Source organism: Alligator mississippiensis, chromosome 6 (assembly GCF_030867095.1).
Source record: "Alligator mississippiensis isolate rAllMis1 chromosome 6, rAllMis1, whole genome shotgun sequence".
Taxonomy (NCBI): Eukaryota; Metazoa; Chordata; order Crocodylia; family Alligatoridae; genus Alligator; species Alligator mississippiensis.
Window position 1 is genome coordinate 26,936,574 of NC_081829.1, and position 20,077 is coordinate 26,956,650.

Below are 20,077 nucleotides of genomic sequence, written 5' to 3' on the forward strand. Positions count from 1 at the left end.
ATTCCAAAGTTGCTTAGCTGACAATTCAAACTCATCCATATTAACTGATAGCCCTGAAAACTCAACATGAGATGTGATAATCAGGCATTCATTTCTGCTTCCGACATCACAAATAACTTGAATGTTACCATTAGAATGTATCTGGCACTTGAGTATTAGCATGATGTTGTATTCATAATGCTTCAGGAATTGTGAGAAACAAGGATTTTTTAGGGTGATATATTTTTATTGGACCAGCTGCATAATTGAGAGACTATCTTCCATTTGAAACCTTGTCTAACTATCCCAGTTGTGCAGTTGGTCCAATAAAAGATATTACCTTAAGAAATCCTTGCCTCTAGCACTTTGGTAATTGAGTGCAAAGTAGGAAAAAAATCTAACCCTTAACAGATCTGGACTGTTATCATGGAAATTATGCTTTAGAGTAAGCATATTTGTTGACAGATGATGCCTTTTCGGTAGTTATTTCTCTAGCTAATGAATATTTTTTTTCCACTGTAAGCTAGCAGTAATATTTATAGTAAATTTAGAAAGTATCCTCAGGCTGTGGACAAACGTTTGTTTGTAGTGCTTCAGAAATCAAGTACTGTGTGGGGTGGGCACATGTGTACAGCACCCTGGCTGGAGCGTGCCAAAGTCACCTACCTCAGAGGTGTACTCTTTACTTCAGAGATGTACTCTCCAGGTAGGGGGAGATAAGGGGCTGCTGCATTGTTCCCCTGACCCCAAGACAGCCTGTCAGACAGCTCCTGCTCTTCCCACTTAACTTCCCTTCCCCCCCCCCCCATGCCTGCTGGGACTGCTCTCCTCGCTTCTGCCAGCTCTGTTTGACAGCTGTTGCTGCTAATGACAGGAACAGCTGCCCTTTCTGCTTCCATGTTGCAGGTGCTCCCACAACAGTGGTGGTGTCTTTTTCCACTGGTAGCACTAGGTATTGCCAGTAGGGCTGTGCAAAATGGCTGTGTTTCATTTCAGTTCAGATTCGGTGTTTTGGAGGGACACTACTTTGTTTTGGTGTTTTGGATTGCTGTCTCGTTTCATTTCGGCCAGAACTGTTTCGAAACTGTTTCAGAATTTCAACACTGTTTCGGTGTTTCAGCCCTAGGCTATACTGGTGAATCACAAATCTGCCTATAACTTTGACATTTTTTGCCTAATTCAGATGAATCTTGTAGGGATGCTAGCCCCTAATGAGGCCATGAAGCCTGCCAAGCTTCAAGGAGATAGGTGCAGGGGTTTCTAGGAAAATGCACCTCAACCTGTTCAAAGCAAAACTCATGACGTGTGACTTCGTGTGTGTGTGTGTGTGTGTGTTAAGGCAGAGTGGGATGAAAATTGCAGGGATGGTAGTCCCTGTTCTCACCCTTACAATTCCACAGCAACCAGTAAGCCTCAGGCCTCTCAAAGATCTTACAGGTCTGGGCTTTCCCCAGCTAGGCCTGTGCATGCATGCGATGACTGGATTTTATAAGGCACCTCCTACCCACCTTTCGCCAGGGAGATGCTCAGTCTTGGCATTTCATGGGGCTGCCGCACCACCAGCAGTTCCATCAGGTCTCCTGACCCTGGCAAGGTGCAGTTTTAGGTCATTCCCAGGATGATGTGGGGCCTCCTCCCCTCCCTATAGCCCCAGCCCTTATACCTCCAAGTTCTTTCTGGTGCTGGAGCTCAACAGGGAGATGTTCTTCCCCTGATGGCTGGTGAAAAACTAAACTGCTGCCTCCAGCTTTGAGAGCAGGGCATTAAATGGCCTTCCTGAATAGTACCTGTCCTGCCACATACATAGCCCCTTGTGTGGGCAGGAGGGAGGCCTGCCAGGTTTCAGGCAGAGTGGTGCAGGGGGTTTCTGTGAAACTGCACCTCAAACTGCTGAAAGCAAAACTCGTGTCACTTGTGTGTGTTAAGGGGTGTAGGTTGTAGCCATGTTGGTCTAAGGACATAGGCCAGACAAGGTTCTTGGGGTCAATCTGACATCTTTTATTAGACCACCTGAATAGTTAGAGAAATTCTTCTTTGCAAGCTTTCAGGTTTAAAAACCCTTCATCAAGGTGAGGAAGCATCTGCAGTTGGTGTGTGTGCTCTTCCTGGATGGAAGGAATAGTAAAGAAGCCAGAGGCTGGTATGCAGTGTAGGCAAGAAAGCCAGTCAGTGAAAATGGAAATGGAGGCATCAGGAGGTGAGCGACGGGCTGGGGGAGGAGGTAGAAGGGGGATGTAGCAGGTAAAAGTAGAGAGGTACCTGGGGAGTCAGATGTCAGGCAGGTTGTAGTGTGCTGTAAATCCAATGTCTATATTGAGTCCATGAGTTTCTGTATCTAGGAGGTTGATGAAGTGAAGTTCATACCATGTGTGAAAAGTGGTTTGTAAATTCAAACAAGCACGGAACCTTGCTAACCTCATCACCAGAAGCAAACTTCCTACAACCCAAAGCATACCAAATGGATCCAGACTATGCTATGACAAGAAATGCAAAACGTGCCAGTACCCCCACAAACTTCACACTAGAATCTGTTACAGACAAGAATACCCAAGTACCTGTGGGGGCACATTTCTCACAAGAAAACCACTCTGTCTCCAGTCTCTCAGTCCTGATTCTCAGAGGGAATTTACAAACCACTTTTCACAGATGGGTGGAGCACAAACTCAGATTCCTCCTCAGTCCCCCAAATTTCTTTTGCTGTGGTGCTCAAGTCCCCTGCTTCCAGATCTAGCTCCTCCTCTGGCACTGGAAGGCTCAGGCTGGGAACTGAAATGGGGGTGGAGGAGACTGTCATTCTGGTGGTGCCTGGGGTTATTATTGTGGCTGGTGTTACTGGAGAGGGTGCAGATGCAGGCACTGGTCCCACCTCCTTGCTGCCACTAGCACGAGAAGCTGCATGCCTGCTAGTGCTAGGAAAGAGGTTGCTTATAAGTTGGGGGGGGCTTACAGCTCTCCATCTGCCCCCTCTGACTTTTCTGCCAGAAGACCTGGCACCTGCCTTTCAAGCATGTCTCATATTTCATGTGCTGGAACAAAACGTGTGTCCGTGTGAGTGTGTGTGTAATGTATGTTTAGTGCTTTCTTGCAGTGCACAGTGATGAGACACTGGCAGGCAAAGCACTGCTTTCTTTTTGTTTGGGTGGGTGGGGAATAAGAACAACAAATAACAGGATTTTTGAGGAAGAAAGAGTTGCCAGGGATGACAATAGAGAGGGTAGGCAAGGGTAAATAGGAAAGGATTGGCTACAACTTGGTAGGAAGGCACTACCAAGCTGCAAGCTTACAGATGCTGCTCTCTGCTGCTGCTACGCAAACACAGATGCAACTGCAACATGGCAGAGAGCAGGTCACAAACAACCATGGTGCTTCTTCGTCCCTCCCCCAGTGCACTGGGATTGGAAGGGACCTCAGGGACAGTTCATTGTCACTGACCAGCTACAGATGTCAATATCAGAGGAGTCCTTCCCCTTCTCCTCCCTCTTCTTAGTTTCTCTTTCCCTGCAAACCTGCCTCCTAAACAGTCTGAAACATTTCTGAAACATTTTGGATGGATCTGTTCAGTTCTGGAGCTGTTTCAGAGCTTTGCGTTTTGTTTTGGCTGCCAAAACATCAGAATTCGAAACTAAACAAAATAGCTGCTGAAATTTGCAAGCCCTAATTGCCAGTAGTCCTGTAGCATCTGTTCTTGTGGTGTCAGTGGTGGCAGCAGGGTCCAAACAAGGCTCTGTGACATCTTCTGTGGCTGGGTGGACTGGCAGGGAGGCTGCTGCTCTCCTTCCAACCCTTTGAGGGTAGGGAGCAGAGTGGAGGACTATGGGGTGTTGGACACGTGTAATGCTACTAAATGCCGTATTGCAGATAAGTTCCTTCTTCAAACAGAAACTTTTTTTGTGGCAGATCCACCATTTTTATGATGCCAAAGGCAGTGTGAAGTGCAGTGCTACAAATATCTATCTGTCCATACCATAATTTATTTGAGCAAAGGGTGCATGGAAGAAGAGGGAAAAGTACTTTCTGTTTTCATATGTAAAAGGAGACAGTAATGAGAAGGTTATGAATACTGTGATACATGACAAATAATATGCTGACTTCCTATGTGAAATTTTCTTTCAGTTAAAGTTACGAAGGCCTTTTTTATTAAATGATCTCCTGCCTTGAGAGACCATCAAGAAGATTCTTTAAATGGACAGACTACAGTTCTGCTCCCTATTCATTAAAAGATCACCTCTGCTAGACAAACTAATTTGTTGGCTCCATAAGATGTTTCATTATATTTCTTTTTAGTACTGGAATTTTTCTTGTTAGTTGTCCAAACCTAATTAAAATTTTCATTGTCTTTTTCACTGACCATATATTGACCCTTCTAAAACATAATTAAACTAGCAGTGAATTTTGTTAACTTCTCTTTCATGCACTAATGTTAATTAGTTGAACTAGACACTGTTGTCTCCTTACTGTTATTAAAATCAATTGCATTTCCTTTTTTAGCTTTAATTTTTGTATATTGTAAAAATAATGTTACAAAAGTTTCCAACAGTATAACTTGATTTTAATTTCTTAATATTTACATTGTGATATAACTTAATAGACTAAGTGGAGATGTAGAGAATTAGTCTGTCAGAATAATCTATAGACATCTTCCTGTTCCTATGTGCCATTGCTGGTTTTTCTCAAACAAACAATGGATCCTGTTTACGCACCCCTTACAAGTGACAAACCCTAGTTGAAACTTAGATTTTAAAATGTATTTGGAAACCTAGGCTGCCTTTACTTGGACCTGAGCCTTAAGACAGGTATATAATTGTTCTTATAATATTTTATTTCATGTTAGATAAAGTGTGAATCAATGTCTATTTCCTCAGTGGCGTTCTTTTAAGTGATTTATTCTTATACATGTAAGCATATATTCATCAACTTGAGAGTTGATTATAATCATGCACATATTCCAGATGCTGGGCTCCTGAAACATCATTTAAATGTGATATATTTGTAATGCATCTTTAACAGTGTGAAATCAAGTTTGTATCACATGCTTTGCTTTTGTCATTCAGCCAGTTGCTTAATGCACATACTGTGCATGCATGCTATTTTAGTCTGTATTTTCTCAGCCAGCACCTTGTAAAACAGCTAATGTGTCTGAATTTCCTGTTTACAAATAACATGATCTCATACATTTGTAATTTTGATGCTTACATGCTTTTATGCTGTGAAAAATTGCCAAATCTGACTTCTTTTCCTCCCCCCCTGTGGTTTCTTACAGGTTTGAAGAACTTGTGAAAAAGTTCAAAGTAGAATATCATGCTGGTGGCTCTACTCAAAATTCTGTTAAAGTGGCCCAGGTTTGTTCCTCTTTAAAAGAAATAACTAAGACATTCTGAAAGTGTTGACTGTTAAACAGCTTTTTGTTATTCTATGTTCCTTATCATGTTGCCCAGGAGCATTACACAGTGGGTTCATGCTATTTTATTGCCTGCAATAAGTTTAGCTTTGCATTCTAAAAGATATATTCTGATGTTTTTGCCCTTTTGTTATTTTCTTTTGCACTGTTATTGTTAAGATTACAACATTTCCATTATAACCACACTTACTTGTTAAGGATTTGAAACTTGTTCATAAAAGATTAAAGCGAAAGTTTTTTATATGAAGAGAATTTTAACATACTTTAGTAAAGGATGGGTTCTATATGTGTACTTTGATAACTGAAAATATACTTTGTCACAATACTACTGAACAAAAGTGATAAGTTTGTAGATGTATTTTAATTTGTAGCATGGGTATATAACATAAACTCCAAAAATTAAAAATATGCAGCCTTTTTGCTAATGGAATGGGGGCCTTGGTAATTTTCAAATGTTCTGTATGGTTAAAACTTATTGTCAAATACCTTCAAATTCACAATTTGAATATAAAAGAGAAAAGTTAATGATTCATTTTCTTTTATAGCTATAGTCACAATTTTTTCTTAGTCAAAATGATTGCCATTTCCTGTAACTTACGATGGTTGAAGAAGATTGGAGGTGTTTATGAGCCAGTACTGGGGATGTAGCCACTCTCACAGGGCACTGACAGACGTGGAAAACCCCCTCTCCATGCTTTACTGGAAGAAGCGGCGTGTTAGTTTGAGTCAAAGAGCAATACACGTTCTCAACAAACAACATGGTGTCAGAGGAGGGGCAGACTGAAGTGCTCTGGGTTAGAATACACGGGGATTGTGGGGAAAGGGACTTAACGGTGGGTCTCTACTACAGACCACCCAACCAGGGGGAAGAGCTGGACCGAGAATTCTCAGGTCAGCTCTCGGAGGCAGTTAAGTCAAGGGACGTGGTCATCATGGGTGACCTAAACTACCCAGACATCTGCTGGGAGGAGCAGTCAGCCAGGTCTGAATGCTCATGTAGGTTCCTACCCGAGATACAGGACCTCCACCTAACCCAGGAGGTGCACAGTTCCACCAGGGGAAATGCCTTGCTGGACCTGGTCCTGGCCACTGGTGACGATCTGGTGAGGGACTGCGGGTTCTCGACCACATGGGTGATAGCGATCATCGCCTACTGGAATTCACTATACAGCGCAGGGTGTCAAGGACCTGCAGCAAGGCAGTAGCCCTTGATTTCAGAATGGCTGATTTCAGTGAGTTAAGACGATGAATTGGAGAGGCACTGAGGTCCCGGAGGGTAGGGGAGTTGGGAGTCCAAGACGAGTGGTCGTTCCTTAAGGAGACAATCCTCCACTCCCAAAGGGTGACAGTCCCAATGCGAATCAAAGGGGGCAAGAGTGCTCAAAAGCCCCCGTGGCTCACCAAAGGCATTTAGGAATGTCTGAAAGCTAAAAAGGAGGTGTACATCCAGTGGAAGGAAGGGGCTATCACCATTGCTTGAGACTGTAGGGGGGCTGTTAGGAAGGCTAAGGTGGAGCGTGAATGACTTCAAAGTGTGAACGATGAGGAGAGAAGAGATCAAGTTGAGACTGTTTCTGTTTGATGAGTCCCTTGGATAGACTCCATAAAGTGTCAATGTCTGTCCAGCTCTACTTCTTACCAGAGATCCTTGTCATCTGTAACACTGCAGAAATGTGTACCAATGCACTAGTTAAGTTTCCAGTCTCAAGAAAGGTCACCAACTAAAGTTCATAGATTCATATAAGTAGGGTCAGAAGGGACCTTGTAAATCATCAAGTCCGACCCCCTACCCTGGGCAGGAGAGAAAACTGGGCTTAAATGACCCCAGCCAAGTAGACGTCAAGCCTCCTCTTAAAGACCCCCAGGGTAGGAGCCATCACCACTTCCCTTGGAAGTTGGTTCCAGATCCTAGCTGCCCTGACTGAAGTAGTGCCTTCGGATGTGTAGTCTAAACCTACTCTCTAACAATTTGTGGCCATTATTCCTTGTTACCCCGGGGGGCGCTAGGGGGAACAGGGTCTCTCCCAAACCCTGCTGGTCCCCCCTAGTGAGTTTATAGATGGCCACCAGGTCCCCCCTCAACCTTCTCTTGCGAAGGCTGAACAGGTTAAGGTCCCGTAGCCTCTCTTTGTAGGGTCTGCCCTGCTGTCCCCGGATCATGCGGGTGGCCCTCCTCTGGACCATCTCAATGCTGTCCACATCCCTCCTGAAGTGCAGCGCTCAGAACTGAACACAGTACTCCAGCTGCGGCCTGACCAGTGTTGAATAGAGGGGGAGGATCACCTCCTTGGCCCTGCTTGAGGTGCATCTGTGGATTCACGACAAGGTATGGTTAGCCCTACTGACCGTGACCTTGCATTGTCAGCCCATGTTCATCTTTGAGTCAGTAATGACTCCTAGATCTCTTTCTGCCACCGTGCTCTCGAGAAGGGAGTTTCCCAGCTTATAAGCGTGCTGCTGGTTTCTACTGCTCAAGTGCAGCACCCTGCACTTGTCAGTATTGAAACCCATCCTATTTTCATTAGCCCACCCCTGTAATGTGTCTGGGTCCTGCTGTAATCTGTCCTTCCCTACTAGCATGCCCACCTCACCCCAAATCTTGGTATCATCAGCAAATTTAAACAGGCTGCTTTTTACCCTGTAGTCCAAGTCACTAATAAAGAAATTGAACAGTGCAGGCCCGAGGACCGAGCCCTGGGGGACTCCACTGCCCACTTCCCTCCAGATCGAAAAAGATTCGATTGCACCACTACCCTCTGAGTACAACCCTTCAGCCAATTTGCAATCCATCTGACTGTGTAGGCATCAATGCCACAGTCAGCTAGTTTTTGGTTGAGAATGGGGTGGGAGACAGTGTCAAAGGACTTGCTGAAGTCCAGAAAGACTACATCCACCATGGCACCTGCATCTAATGCTTTTGTGACCTGATCGTAGAAGGCAATCAGGTTGGTCTGACAGGACCTTCCCCTAATGAAACTGTGCTGGTTGCCTTTGAGCATCATCCCTGCTGCTGGCCCATGACAGATGTGCTCCTTGATGATCTTCTCAAAGAGTTTCCCCAGGATTGAAGTAAAATGAATGGGCCTATAGTTGCCCGGGTCCTCCCTCTTCCCTTTTTTGAAGATGGGGACCACATTGGCTTTCTTCCAGTCCTCTGGCACCTGGCCAGAGCACCACAACTGCTCATAAAGCCGTGCCAGGGGCCACGCAATAACCCCTGCCAATTCCCTCAGCACCCTGGGGTGGAGAGCATCTGGACCTGCTGATTTGAACATGTCCAGTCCCTCCAGAAGCACTCTAACCCGGTCCTCTCCGACCTTAGGCCTGGCGGCGTATCTCCCGAGTCCGTCTGGAATCTTGGTCAGGGAGTCCTGATCTCTGCACAAGAAAAAGGAGGCGAAGAATTTGTTACAGAGGTCTGCTTTCTCCTCTGGTGCAACCACCAGATTGTCAAGCATATCCTGCAGGGGCCCCACATTAGCCGGTGCCTTCTTCATTCTCCCTATATATTTAAAAAAGGACTTATTATTATCTTTGATCCTTGACGCTAACCCTAGCTCCGTATCTGCCTTAGCTTTTCTAACAGCCCCACTACAGACCTGAGCGGTGGAGGTATACTCCTCTTTGGTGATAGCCCCTCCCTTCCACCGGGTGTATGCTTCCTTTTTGGCAATCAATCATTCATGAATGCCCTTGGTGAGCCAGGGGGGCTTTGGGGCACTCTTGCCCCCCTTGCTTCTTGTTCGGATTGTCACCTCTTGGGCTCTGAGTATCATCTCCTTAAGGAACAACCACTCATCTTGGGCGCTGGGTTCCCCTACTCTCAAGGACCCCAGCACCTCTCCCACTAATCTCAACTCATTGAAGTTGGCCTTCTTAAAGTCTAGGGCTACTGCCTTGCTGCAGGCCCTTGGCACCCTGCGCTGGATGGTGAATTTCAGCAAGCGATGATTGCTATTGCCCAGGTGGTTGAGGACCTGGAGCCCTCTTACCAGGTCGCCACCTGTGGCCAGGACCAGGTCCAGCAGGGCATTCCCCCTGGTAGGACTGTGCACCTCCTGGGTTAAGTGGAGGTCCTGTATCTCGGCCAGCAACCTCTGTGAGCAGTCAGACCTGGCTGACTGCTCCTCCCAGCAGATATCTGGGTAATTTAGATAACCCATGACAACTACATCCCTTGCCTTAAGTGCCTCCACAAGCTGACTTGAGAATTCACGGTCCAGCTCTTCCCCTTGGTTGGAAGGTCTGTAGTAGACCCCCACCATTAAGTCCCTTTCCCCACGACCCCCCTGTATCCTGACCCAGAGCACTTCAGCCTGCCCCTCCTCTGACCCTATCCTGCTGGTAGAGGATGTGTATTGCTCTTTGACATGGAGCGCCACACCCCCACCTTTCCTTTAGGTGTTTAGGGGCCTTTTCTGCTATTTCCCTCCTATAGCCATTCTGACCAGTTCTCAGCCTTCCACAGGCTATGATGGGCATCAGCCAAATTATACATCCATCATCCATCATCATCTTGTTCCTGTGTTGCTGCAAGTTGCCAACTCAGTCCCTGGTCCAGCCTGTCTCTGGCAACAGTAATAATTTTTTCTATGAAAAAATGTCTTCTCAGCCTTCTTTTCTTGAGAAGAATGGAGAATATCAGAACCTCTTGTGATCTACTGCTACAAACCTATAATTGTCTCTAGAGAAATTTACTGAACTTCTTGCCAACATTGGTGTATTTTCTACCAGCCTGGGCAATCAAAAATGTTACTCCTAATTATAAATGTAATTCTTGATCTGGCAGATCCTCTAGTGTACAAACGCATGTACTCTGCCAAGCAGATAGAGTTTAAAGACAGGAAATACAGTGTCAAATCTCAAAGTGCAGAGTATTTATATTCACATCCTACACAGTAGCAGCAGCTAACAAAAACATTGAGTATCCCAGATTGGCACTTAAGGATAAGGAACCAAAGCATTTGGACCTTTATAACTGAAAGGCTTCTTTCATTTGCAAATCGTCAGTTCTGAATTGCTGATTATAAAGTGCTGCATGCCAGGTATGCTTTTAAAGTTTGACTGGCTTGCTGAACCTGTCTTCTGACAGCTCATAGTTCATGGAAGTGACATTATTGGTGGCAATCACTTCTGTAAGGAGAGCCAGCAAGACGGAAGCTTTCATAGCATATCCTCCCTATGAGATAATTGTATCCAGATAAAGTGGTCTCTGAATTCCACCTGAGTAAACAAATATCCTTGTCATTCTTCCTTCTGAGTAGAATCCTCTTTAGACTTACACATTGTTAAGAGAGAATTGTCCTGTTACTTGCATAGGACCAAATCCTTTTGTAAATCCCCAATGGCTCTTTGTAGCCACATTTGACAGAGCTAAGTGTCCAATGATAGAATTTCAGGGATTATCCAACTGGATATGAAGTTGTGTTATGAGACTACCAAGGTGGAGCAAACTTCATTGATTTGTGTTCATTCACCATCTCTAGAGTTTCTTCACAGTATTACCATCATTGCCAGGCAGCTCTTTGAAGGTCAGTTCATACCTTCATGAAGCATTATGTTATTGTTGATGCCTTCAGAACTCCACAGATCTTCCAAATAGTATTAGCTCAAGAGACTCTGATATCCACTACTGTTATGTTTGGGAACTACTTTCGTGTTACTGAAGCGAGAATGTGTATCTACACAACTACTCAAAGGAAAAAAAAAAAACAGACTGAGGGACCTGGATCTCTTCAGCCTCCGCAAGAGAAGACTGAGAGGTGATCTTGTGGCTGTCTACAAATTCATTGGGGGAAGGGGGGGCAACAAAGAATAGGAGATACTTTGTTTACCAGGGCATCCCTTGGGGTAACTAGAAACAACAGCCACAAACTGACAAAGACCAGATTTAGATTGGACATCAGGAAGAAAGTCTTCACGATAAGGTTTACCAGAATCTGGAATGGACTTCCCAGGGAGGTAGTGCTCTCCCCTACCCTGGGGGTCTTTAAGAGGAGACTGGACAACCACCTGGCTGGGGTCATCTGACCCCAGTGCTCTTTCCTGCCCAAGGCAGGGGGTCGGACTCAATGATCTAATGAGGTCCGTTCCAACCCTAAATATCTATGAAATCTACTGTAAGGTGAATATATAATTGGTTGGATCATGGTGCTCAATGACTAGTCCTCAGTGTCTTGTTGGGAGGAGGTATCAAGTTGAGTTCCCCAGGGGTCTGTCCTGGGCCCAGCATTCGTTAATATCTTCATTAATGATTTGGACAATGGGATTGTGGGTGCATGTTTGGCAAATTTGTGGACAACTCCAAGTTGGATGGAGTTGCAGATGCTCCAGATGAGAAAGACCTGGATAGACTGGAAAAATTGTCTACATTTAATCAGATGAGCTTCAGCAAGGACAAAAAGTCTTGTGCTTGGGAGGTAATGCTGGCATGAACAAACACAGGATGAGGAATGACTGGTTAAACTGCAGTACTGCTGAGAAAGACCTGGAGGTTACAGCATTTGTGAGCCAACAGTGTGCTCTTGTTGCCAAAAAGCCAGTGATGTATTGGGTTGCATTAACAGGAGTGTCACTTGCAAATCAAGGGAAATGAGTCTTCCTCTATCTTCAGCACTGGCGAGACCTGGAATTTTGTGTCCAGGTTTGGTTTCCACAATTCTGGAAGGATGTGGACAGATTAGAGAGTTGAGCACAGTGTGACAATGATTAGGGGTCTGAGAAGTAAGACTTATGAGGGTCAGAAAAAAATAGCATTGTTTGGTTTGGAGAAGAGAAGACTTTGGGGAGGAGGGCAGGGATTTGGTAACAGTCAATAGGGACATTGGCCTTAAGCTGCAGAAGAGGAAATTTTAGGTTGGAGCTTAGGAAGAACTTTCTGACTATGAGGGTAGTCACACATTATAATAGCCTACCTAGAGAAATTTCTCTTGGAAATTTTCAAGAGCAGGTTGGATAGACACCTAGCTAGAATGGTTTAGTCAGGGATGATCCTGCTTTGAAAAGGGGGCTGGACTAAATGACCTTGAGAGGTCCCATCCAGTTATGTCATAGATGAAATGTTGAATCTGCTATATTGACGAGGGGCAGAATATTTTAGTAATCTTAGGGAAATGTTATTATGGAAAAAAAATTGGGAAATTAGCTGAAATCAAAGCAAAAGATAACTGAAACACAAATAAGAAACTTAAATGAGAGGGAAAAGGACCAGAAAGATTTCTGATTTGTTAGTTTAAATAGTCATTAACAAAACTGAGGATGGAGTTAAAAGAGTAGACAAGGAACATGAGTTAAAAGAGTAGACTGAAACTGGAACCCTATTAGCCATATACCCCTCTCTTGCTACAGCCCTCCCTGGTCTGGCTTCCCCATGCTTCTAGAAGAAGAGGCATGTGGAACAGTTCCACCTGCCCCATGTGTCTCTGTTGTCGGGCAGCACATAGGGGGTCAGCAGGACAAGGTGTTTCTGCCTCCTTTATGCTTATATATCTGTGCACAGTGAGTGTGGGGCAGTTCTATTTGTCTGGTGGTGCCCAAGCTTCAGGATGCTGAAAGGGTCTCACAGCACCCTGGTTGAGAGCCACTGCCTTAACTACTTTGCTTGTATGTTTTAAATGTTTCTTTGACCATTTCTTCATAGATTGCAAGATATTTGCACATCTTTGCATTTGCACAGAATAAACTGATGATGATTAAAAAAGTATAAAGCTTCCCTCCACCTTCCCTCAGAGATCTCATGTGTGTGAAGTATGAGGCTTTTGGCAAAGGAGAGGGTAAATTATGAAGTTCTGAGGCTATGCAGAGGAAAACAAAGTTTGCATAGGGATTTTTGGAGCTAAGAAGTAGACAGCACAGTTGGCAGAGCTGGAAGTAGAGAAAGAGTGTACATAGAAAATAACCAAAAAAGAGGCAAGTTTGTAAGAGTTATATTTAGTAGAATTAATGAGGTTAATATGATAAGGTTGTTAACTAATGTAAAAGACGTGAGCAAAAACATCCCAAGAAGGTTTTGAAATGTAAGGAATTAAAGGGATACTTGAAATTTCTCAAGTATTGTTCTGCAGCAGTACAGCAATAAGAATGAGTGATTGTAATACAGAAGTAAACAAGGATTAAAGAGTATTGAATCAGAGAGCAAAGATAATGACCATTCAGACAAGGCATTTAAAAGGGTATGAGACTTCAGACACATGAAGGAGGATGGGAGTCTCAGGAACAATTGGAAGAATGTTGTGGCAGAAAAAAATTCCCCAGAAGAGATTTGGGGAGATGTACATGATTCACTGAAATACTGGAAGTGGGAAGAGCTACCATTAGAGGGAGAGCTGTTTAGAAATTAAACAAGGTCTACAGATGAGCTAGCAGAATGAGCTGGCTGAGAAACTGACTGTAAGGTTTATCTTTGGAAAAGAAATAGGAAGAGTTACTGAAGTCAATAGGAGAGAATAGAAGACAAAAAGGAAAGCAATTTTCATTAAAAAAGAAAGGAAAGAGAGGAGGAGACCCGTTTATTGTGCTGCATTGTCGAGGAAATCTTTAAGTGCAATGATATTCAAAGTACTTCCTAGAAAATGTGTGGGCCGGGTCAGGCCCCGGGCCCTTTTTGTCGCTCTGCACGCGGACTGTGGCCGGCAGCCCGGGCAGGCCGGGTCGGAGAGGGCGGGCACCGAGCTAGAATTAGGCACAGACACGTAACGGTTGATTTTAAGATTGTTTACTTATACCGAGATGGTCGCGGTGCAGGCTGAGAACTTGCTTGAGTTGCAGTTACAACAGAAAACATGAACACACGTGGAGTTTGCTAGGCTCCACGCAGACAGAACTCGAACAATCACGTGGAGTTTGCTAGGCTCCACGCAGACAGAACTCCGGATGTCCAGGACAAGCGCGCATAAAACTCGTTGATACATCTTATAGAAGGCTCCGTTCGAAGACGGGAAGAGGTGGGCAGTGGATCAGGCCGCCAAACTCCTATGAGCAACACACAGGGTTTCTATTACCCTGCCGCGCACACCCAGAGTCCCCACGAGATGGATGCGGAGTCCTCTTCGGCTTGGGCGGAAACTGCTCAAGCCTCTTATACGGCTAGCAGGCCAATTGCTAGCCGCCACGTGGGAATAATTTAGCACTAGTCAGTTGCGGGGCACGAATTTGCATACGACGAGCGGGAACTCTTTGCACCGTGCATTTCTGTGTTGCAAAGAAAATGCACCCTACAAAGACCGCTGCAAAGTGGCGGGAACACTCCTTTGCACGCGGGTTCTCTGCGCAGCAGAACTCCTCTGTGCAATGAAGCTGTAAACCCACAGGGATAATTCTTAGTGCCGAAGCACACACAAAAAATCAGACCTTTGGATCATGACAGAAAATAATAAAATAAAATTGTAGTAAGAAAGAGAAGCCATAGTAGTTCAGTGGTCAGTGAAGTTAGAATGAGTGAACTGAAAACTGAGCTGAAACCAATGCAGGTCTCTGTGAGAGAACATTAACAAGATAGATGTGACCTTACTTGTATTAAAAGAACTTTGGTTAACATTCTACCAAGAATGTTGGGAGAAGATTCAAGAAACCACAATAATGACAGTTCTGGGACTGAGAATTAAAAATTGTACATTTATTAATAAAAGTATAAAAAGGAATATTGGATTTGCATTTATATATGGGGAAAGAAATAGTGAAGGCAAGGTTAAGTGAAAAATGGTAGAAAACCAAGGAGTGGAAGATAAAATCAAAATGTAATAATTTGAAGGAATAGAATATTGGTTTACTTGTGGAGGGCGAGGGTGGAGAGGGATGGAAGGAAGCAAACAAGCAAGCAGCCACATTTTTTTTGCTTGTCTTCCTTTACACAAAATATATTAATTTCCTTTCTTCTCATGGGGTATAAACTGTGAAGGATAGAAAAGAAAAGGTTAGAATACAGACCTGATTAGACTTTGTTAAGGACATAAGGAAAAGTTTTATCAGAATGAGCGTCTCCCCCATTAGACCGTAAATGCTGGATGTGAAAGTTGGCAATGAAAAAAGGCAGACACAGGTCAATGAAATAAAAAGTAAATAGGAATTAATAGGGGTAGGGTTTGTCTACTGTAATAGAACATAGGAAACTTGTGAAAAGCTTCAGAATATCCATAAAAGTTTAGTTAATTTCAAGTAGTTTTGCTATACCTGTCTTCTGGTATATATCTTTAAAAATATTTCTCCAAAATCAAAGGGACAGCCTTAATAAAGCTAGTCATATTTATACAAATTATCCCTTTAAAAATTCCATTTTTGTACATTTTTAATTGTATTTTTTAATATTTTGAAAATAAACGTTTGGAACATGTATCCTTAGAAATAATTTTAAGTTTTAACTATGCTGATCTCTGAGTTTCTTATTTTGAGATGTAAAATAAATTCAACATTTTGATTTTAAAAACAGTACAGAATAAAATGTAACTGATTTTCTTGTTTTACAATGATTATAGCTCCTCTCTTTTTGTCCAGTTCAGATTATTTACCTGGCTTTGCTTATCACATTAGCCTCCATTTATTAATCCTTATCTAGTATTTAATTTGTATTGTGGTCTTATATGACATTGTAGGCCTATAGTATTTTTTCTTTGAAAATCTTTGGTATCTGGAATTTAATTTAGTGGATATGTTTAACTAATTTAACTGGCATTAAAAAAAAGTCACTCATAAATATTTGCATGAGATATGCCTAGTGTATAACTGAATATTTTTATGGAGTAATATTTTTAATTTATTGTGAAGTCCGCTTTTACACCATGGGTTTATCTGTTATGTTATCTGTTATACTGAAGACTAGTGACAGATGAATTTTCTTGCAGCTCACTTGGAAGGAACTAGTACAAACATTTAATAAACAAATATTGAATGTTAAATGTGAAACAGAAAATGTTGAAACCTACACTGTATATGTACCCATAACTTCTACTGGTTTCAGCTGGTTGTTTTGATTGTTCAAGGCATTCAGAATTTCAGGGAAAGCTTCAGTAAGTGTTGAAATCAGTGGGTAGTCTTTTTATTGACTTAAGTAGACAGTGGAACAGAGCCCCATTTGCCCAGATCGAAAGAGTCACAGAATGAAAACTGCCTTTAACTCAGAAAAATAGGGAAGGAAAGGTTCTATGGAATGGAATCTCAAATTTAATCTTGCAGTTAGTTGCCTTTGGAATTGAGCATCTCCTTTTTTGTTTTTCTCTTTTTATATTTAACATTGAAGTTAGATGTATACTTACAAATACTAGTATATACCAAGTTAGAATTGTACATTGCTGCTACTCTGACCTTAACCTGTCTCATTAAATTTTGGCTTTATAGCTCATATGATATGTGACAGCTTGTTCTGATCTCAGGCTTTTGCTATGCTTCCAAACAATTGGATCCATTATATTAAATATATAAAATATGCATATACGTAGCTGTATACAGATCATAAATAATATATTGTTTTAGAATCCTACCAACTAACTAAATTCAGATGTGTGAATATGAAATTTCACTACTCATCAACTTCTTCCTGCAATTTTAATTAATAATACATGCCTGTCTAGTTTCAAACATTAGGCTACTAAAAGAAGTAAAACTGTTTTGGGGAAAAAGTAAAACTTAGATCTTTGAGTTTTAAGTATCATAGTACTAGCTGTTTTAAAGGAACCTGTTTAAAGACAGGTAATTTTTGTATGCAGAGTGAGTGCATCGCTTCTTGGCCTTTTGAAGGCTCAGATCAAGTGTATTTTTGGTCATGACATACATCACCTATTACTGTTTTATTTTTGGGATTCAAGGGAGTAAAGTATCATAACTGGGTTATTTTATATATATTATAGTACTGGTGTTTTAATATATTTTAATACTAGTTCAAAGCAAATTTACAAATCCTGTTAGCCTGATTTTAAACAGAGGCAAACAGCCCTGCAGAATGACCATGTTTTCAGTTTCAGAGTTATAAAAGTGCAGGTCAACAAAGTGATGTTAAAAATGGCACCTTATGGCTCATGTGTGGGCTCTCATTTTAATATTTGACCTAGACCTAATCCAACTAACAGAGAGAATGAGCCATAATATATTGTACCTTACGTTCCTCCCAGAATTTCAAAGTACTTAGAGCAGCCGATTGTCAGCACTGGGATTTGAGTTTGCCAGGACCCAGCAAGTTTGTTGCCATGCCTTGCAGTCCTTAAGGCAAGGGACAGACATTCAAAAAGCCTGAGCCTGAATTGATTAAATCTTTGCAGGTTAGTCCTGCAGTTAGCTTTGGCAGGATGCTCTGATTAGGGAGGAGTTTAAACCCCCACCTTGCCTGCAGTCCCACGCTTCCCTGCTCCCCCACACCTTGCTGACTGCTCAAGGGGTGGGGAGCATTGCCAGACCCTGCATCTGCTGATACTGAGTTTTCCAATCTCCGTCTTCCTGCTTCTTCAGACTATCTACAAACCAGGTCATTTGTAACACCTTTCTCTGTCCCTTCTTCAAAACTGACAGATTGTACCTAGCAAGTTGTTTATCAGAACAAAGTTTATCGGCCCATCAAGCTCTACAAAAGAAAACATCTCTTGCATTAGTTTCAAACTCTTATCTGCAGGGTGCATTTGCATTTGCAAGCCAGTAGCTGTCTGCCTTTATTCCAGTGAAATTAGAGATTTACACGGACACCTCTCAGCATTAGCTAGTGTGAGTGGGGGCATGGCCAGATGCTGGTTCCCTGCCATGGGAGAGGGGCAGGAGGGGGGGATCCCTGCTTGAACAGCCAGCAGGGAGGCAGGTGACAGGGAGGAGGAAGCCTGGCAGCTGCTGCAGGCCCTCAGCCAGCTGGAGCAGTGATAGCGCTCTTGGTAGGAAGGAGAGGGGCGCGGCCAACCCTGCTCTGCTTCAGCAGACAGCCCCACACAACATCTGGGATGCAGGGGGACAAGGGGTCTTGGACAGATGTTGCATAAACCGGTTTGACCCAAATCAGTTAAGTCTGATACTACTTTCAACCTGGTTTATCTCAAACCGGTTTCAGCCATTTTCAGACTGGTTTATGTGAACTGAACATCTGTTCTGTTACAGGTTTAAACCAGTTTCTGATCACTTAAACCTGTTTATGTATAATGTCTGTACTTAGCCCATCAGGGCTGAAGGACAAGGCTGTTTAAGCCTTATTGCGTGCCAACTTCTTTAACTTCCCAGGTGCCCATAGAAGCAGTACCTGGGGAGTGGGTTGCTCCCAGCTCCTCAGTTGCTGCTTTCACAAGTGTGATGGGTGCAGGTGCACATGCCCCAGGCCCTGAGTTCCTGATGTAGAGCTTCCCTCATGCTTGTAGCTGCAAGATCAAAATGTGAGGAATTTTATACCCCATTCTGAGAATCTCACAACCTACCATGGACCTCTGGCATGGTAGGTCACATGATTTAGGGAATGGGGCATAAAATTCCTCTCAACTAGTTGCACAACTACTTTAACATCTGCCAGCAGCCTGAGAGAGGGACGGACACAGGAGGAGGGGTGGATGTTGTATACTTAGACTTCAGGAAGGCCTTCGAAATGGTATCCCACCCCATACTGGTGAACAAGTTAAGAGGCTGTGATGTGGATGACTACACAGTCCGGTGGGTGGCGAATTGGCTAGAGGGTCACACCCAGAGAGTCGTGGTGGATGGGTCGGTCTCGATCTGGAAGGGTGTGGGCAGTGGGGTCCCGCAGGGCTCGGTCCTTGGACCGATACTTTTTAATGTCTTCATCAGTGACTTGGACGAGGGAGTCAGATGTACTCTGTCCAAGTTTGCAGATGACACAAAGCTATGGGGAGAAGTGGACACGCCGGAGGGCAGGGAACAGCTGCAGGCAGACCTGGATAGGTTGGACAAGTGGGCAGAAAACAACAGGATGCAGTTCAACAAGGAGAAATGCAAAGTGCTGCACCTAGGGAGGAAAAATGTCCAGCACACCTACAGCCTAGGGAATGACCTGCTGGGTGGCACAGAGGTGGAAAGGGATCTTGGAGTCCTAGTGGACTCCAAGATGAACATGAGCCGGCAGTGTGACGAAGCCATCAGAAAAGCCAATGGCACTTTATCGTGCATGCATGACAAATAGGTCCAAGGAGGTGATACTTCCCCTCTATCAGGCGCTGGTCAGACCGCTGTTGGAGTACTGCGTGCAATTCTGGGCACCACACTTCAAGAAGGATGCGGATAACCTGGAGAGGGTCCAGAGAAGGGCCACTCGTATGGTCAAGGGCCTGCAGACCAAGCCCTACGAGGAGAGACTAGAGAAGCTGGACCTTTTCAGCCTCCGCAAGAGAAGGTTGAGAGGCGACCTTGTGGCTGCCTTTAAGTTCATCATGGGGGCACAGAAGGGAATTGGTGAGTATTTATTCACCAAGGCACCCCCGGGGGTTACAAGAAACAATGGCCACAAGCTAGCAGAGAGCAGATTTAGATTGGACATTAGGAAGAACTTCTTCACAGTTCGAGTGGCCAAGGTCTGGAACGGGCTCCCAAGGGAGGTGGTGCTCTCCCCTACCCTGGGGGTCTTCAAGAGGAGGTTAGATGAGTATCCAGCTGGGGTCATCTAGACCCAGCACTCTTTCCTGCTTATGCAGGGGGTCGGACTTGATGATCTATTGAGGTCCCTTCCTACCCTAACATCTATGAATCTATCTATTAGATAATATTATGTTTCTTTCTGTTCCTCATTTCAGTCAT

The 20,077-nt window shown here is 43.7% G+C and overlaps 1 protein-coding gene across 3 annotated transcripts in view; it reads left to right on the forward strand.

Annotated features, from left to right (window-relative positions):
• The window catches only part of ADK (adenosine kinase), a 586,810-nt gene that overhangs the window by 178,199 nt on the left and 388,534 nt on the right, over positions 1-20,077 (forward strand). For all 3 annotated transcript variants that reach the window (XM_006273786.4, XM_006273787.4, XM_014601449.2), the window contains exon 4: positions 5,240-5,318. In XM_006273786.4, the coding sequence (XP_006273848.1) occupies positions 5,240-5,318 (79 nt within the window). The remainder of the gene's footprint in view (positions 1-5,239; positions 5,319-20,077) is intronic.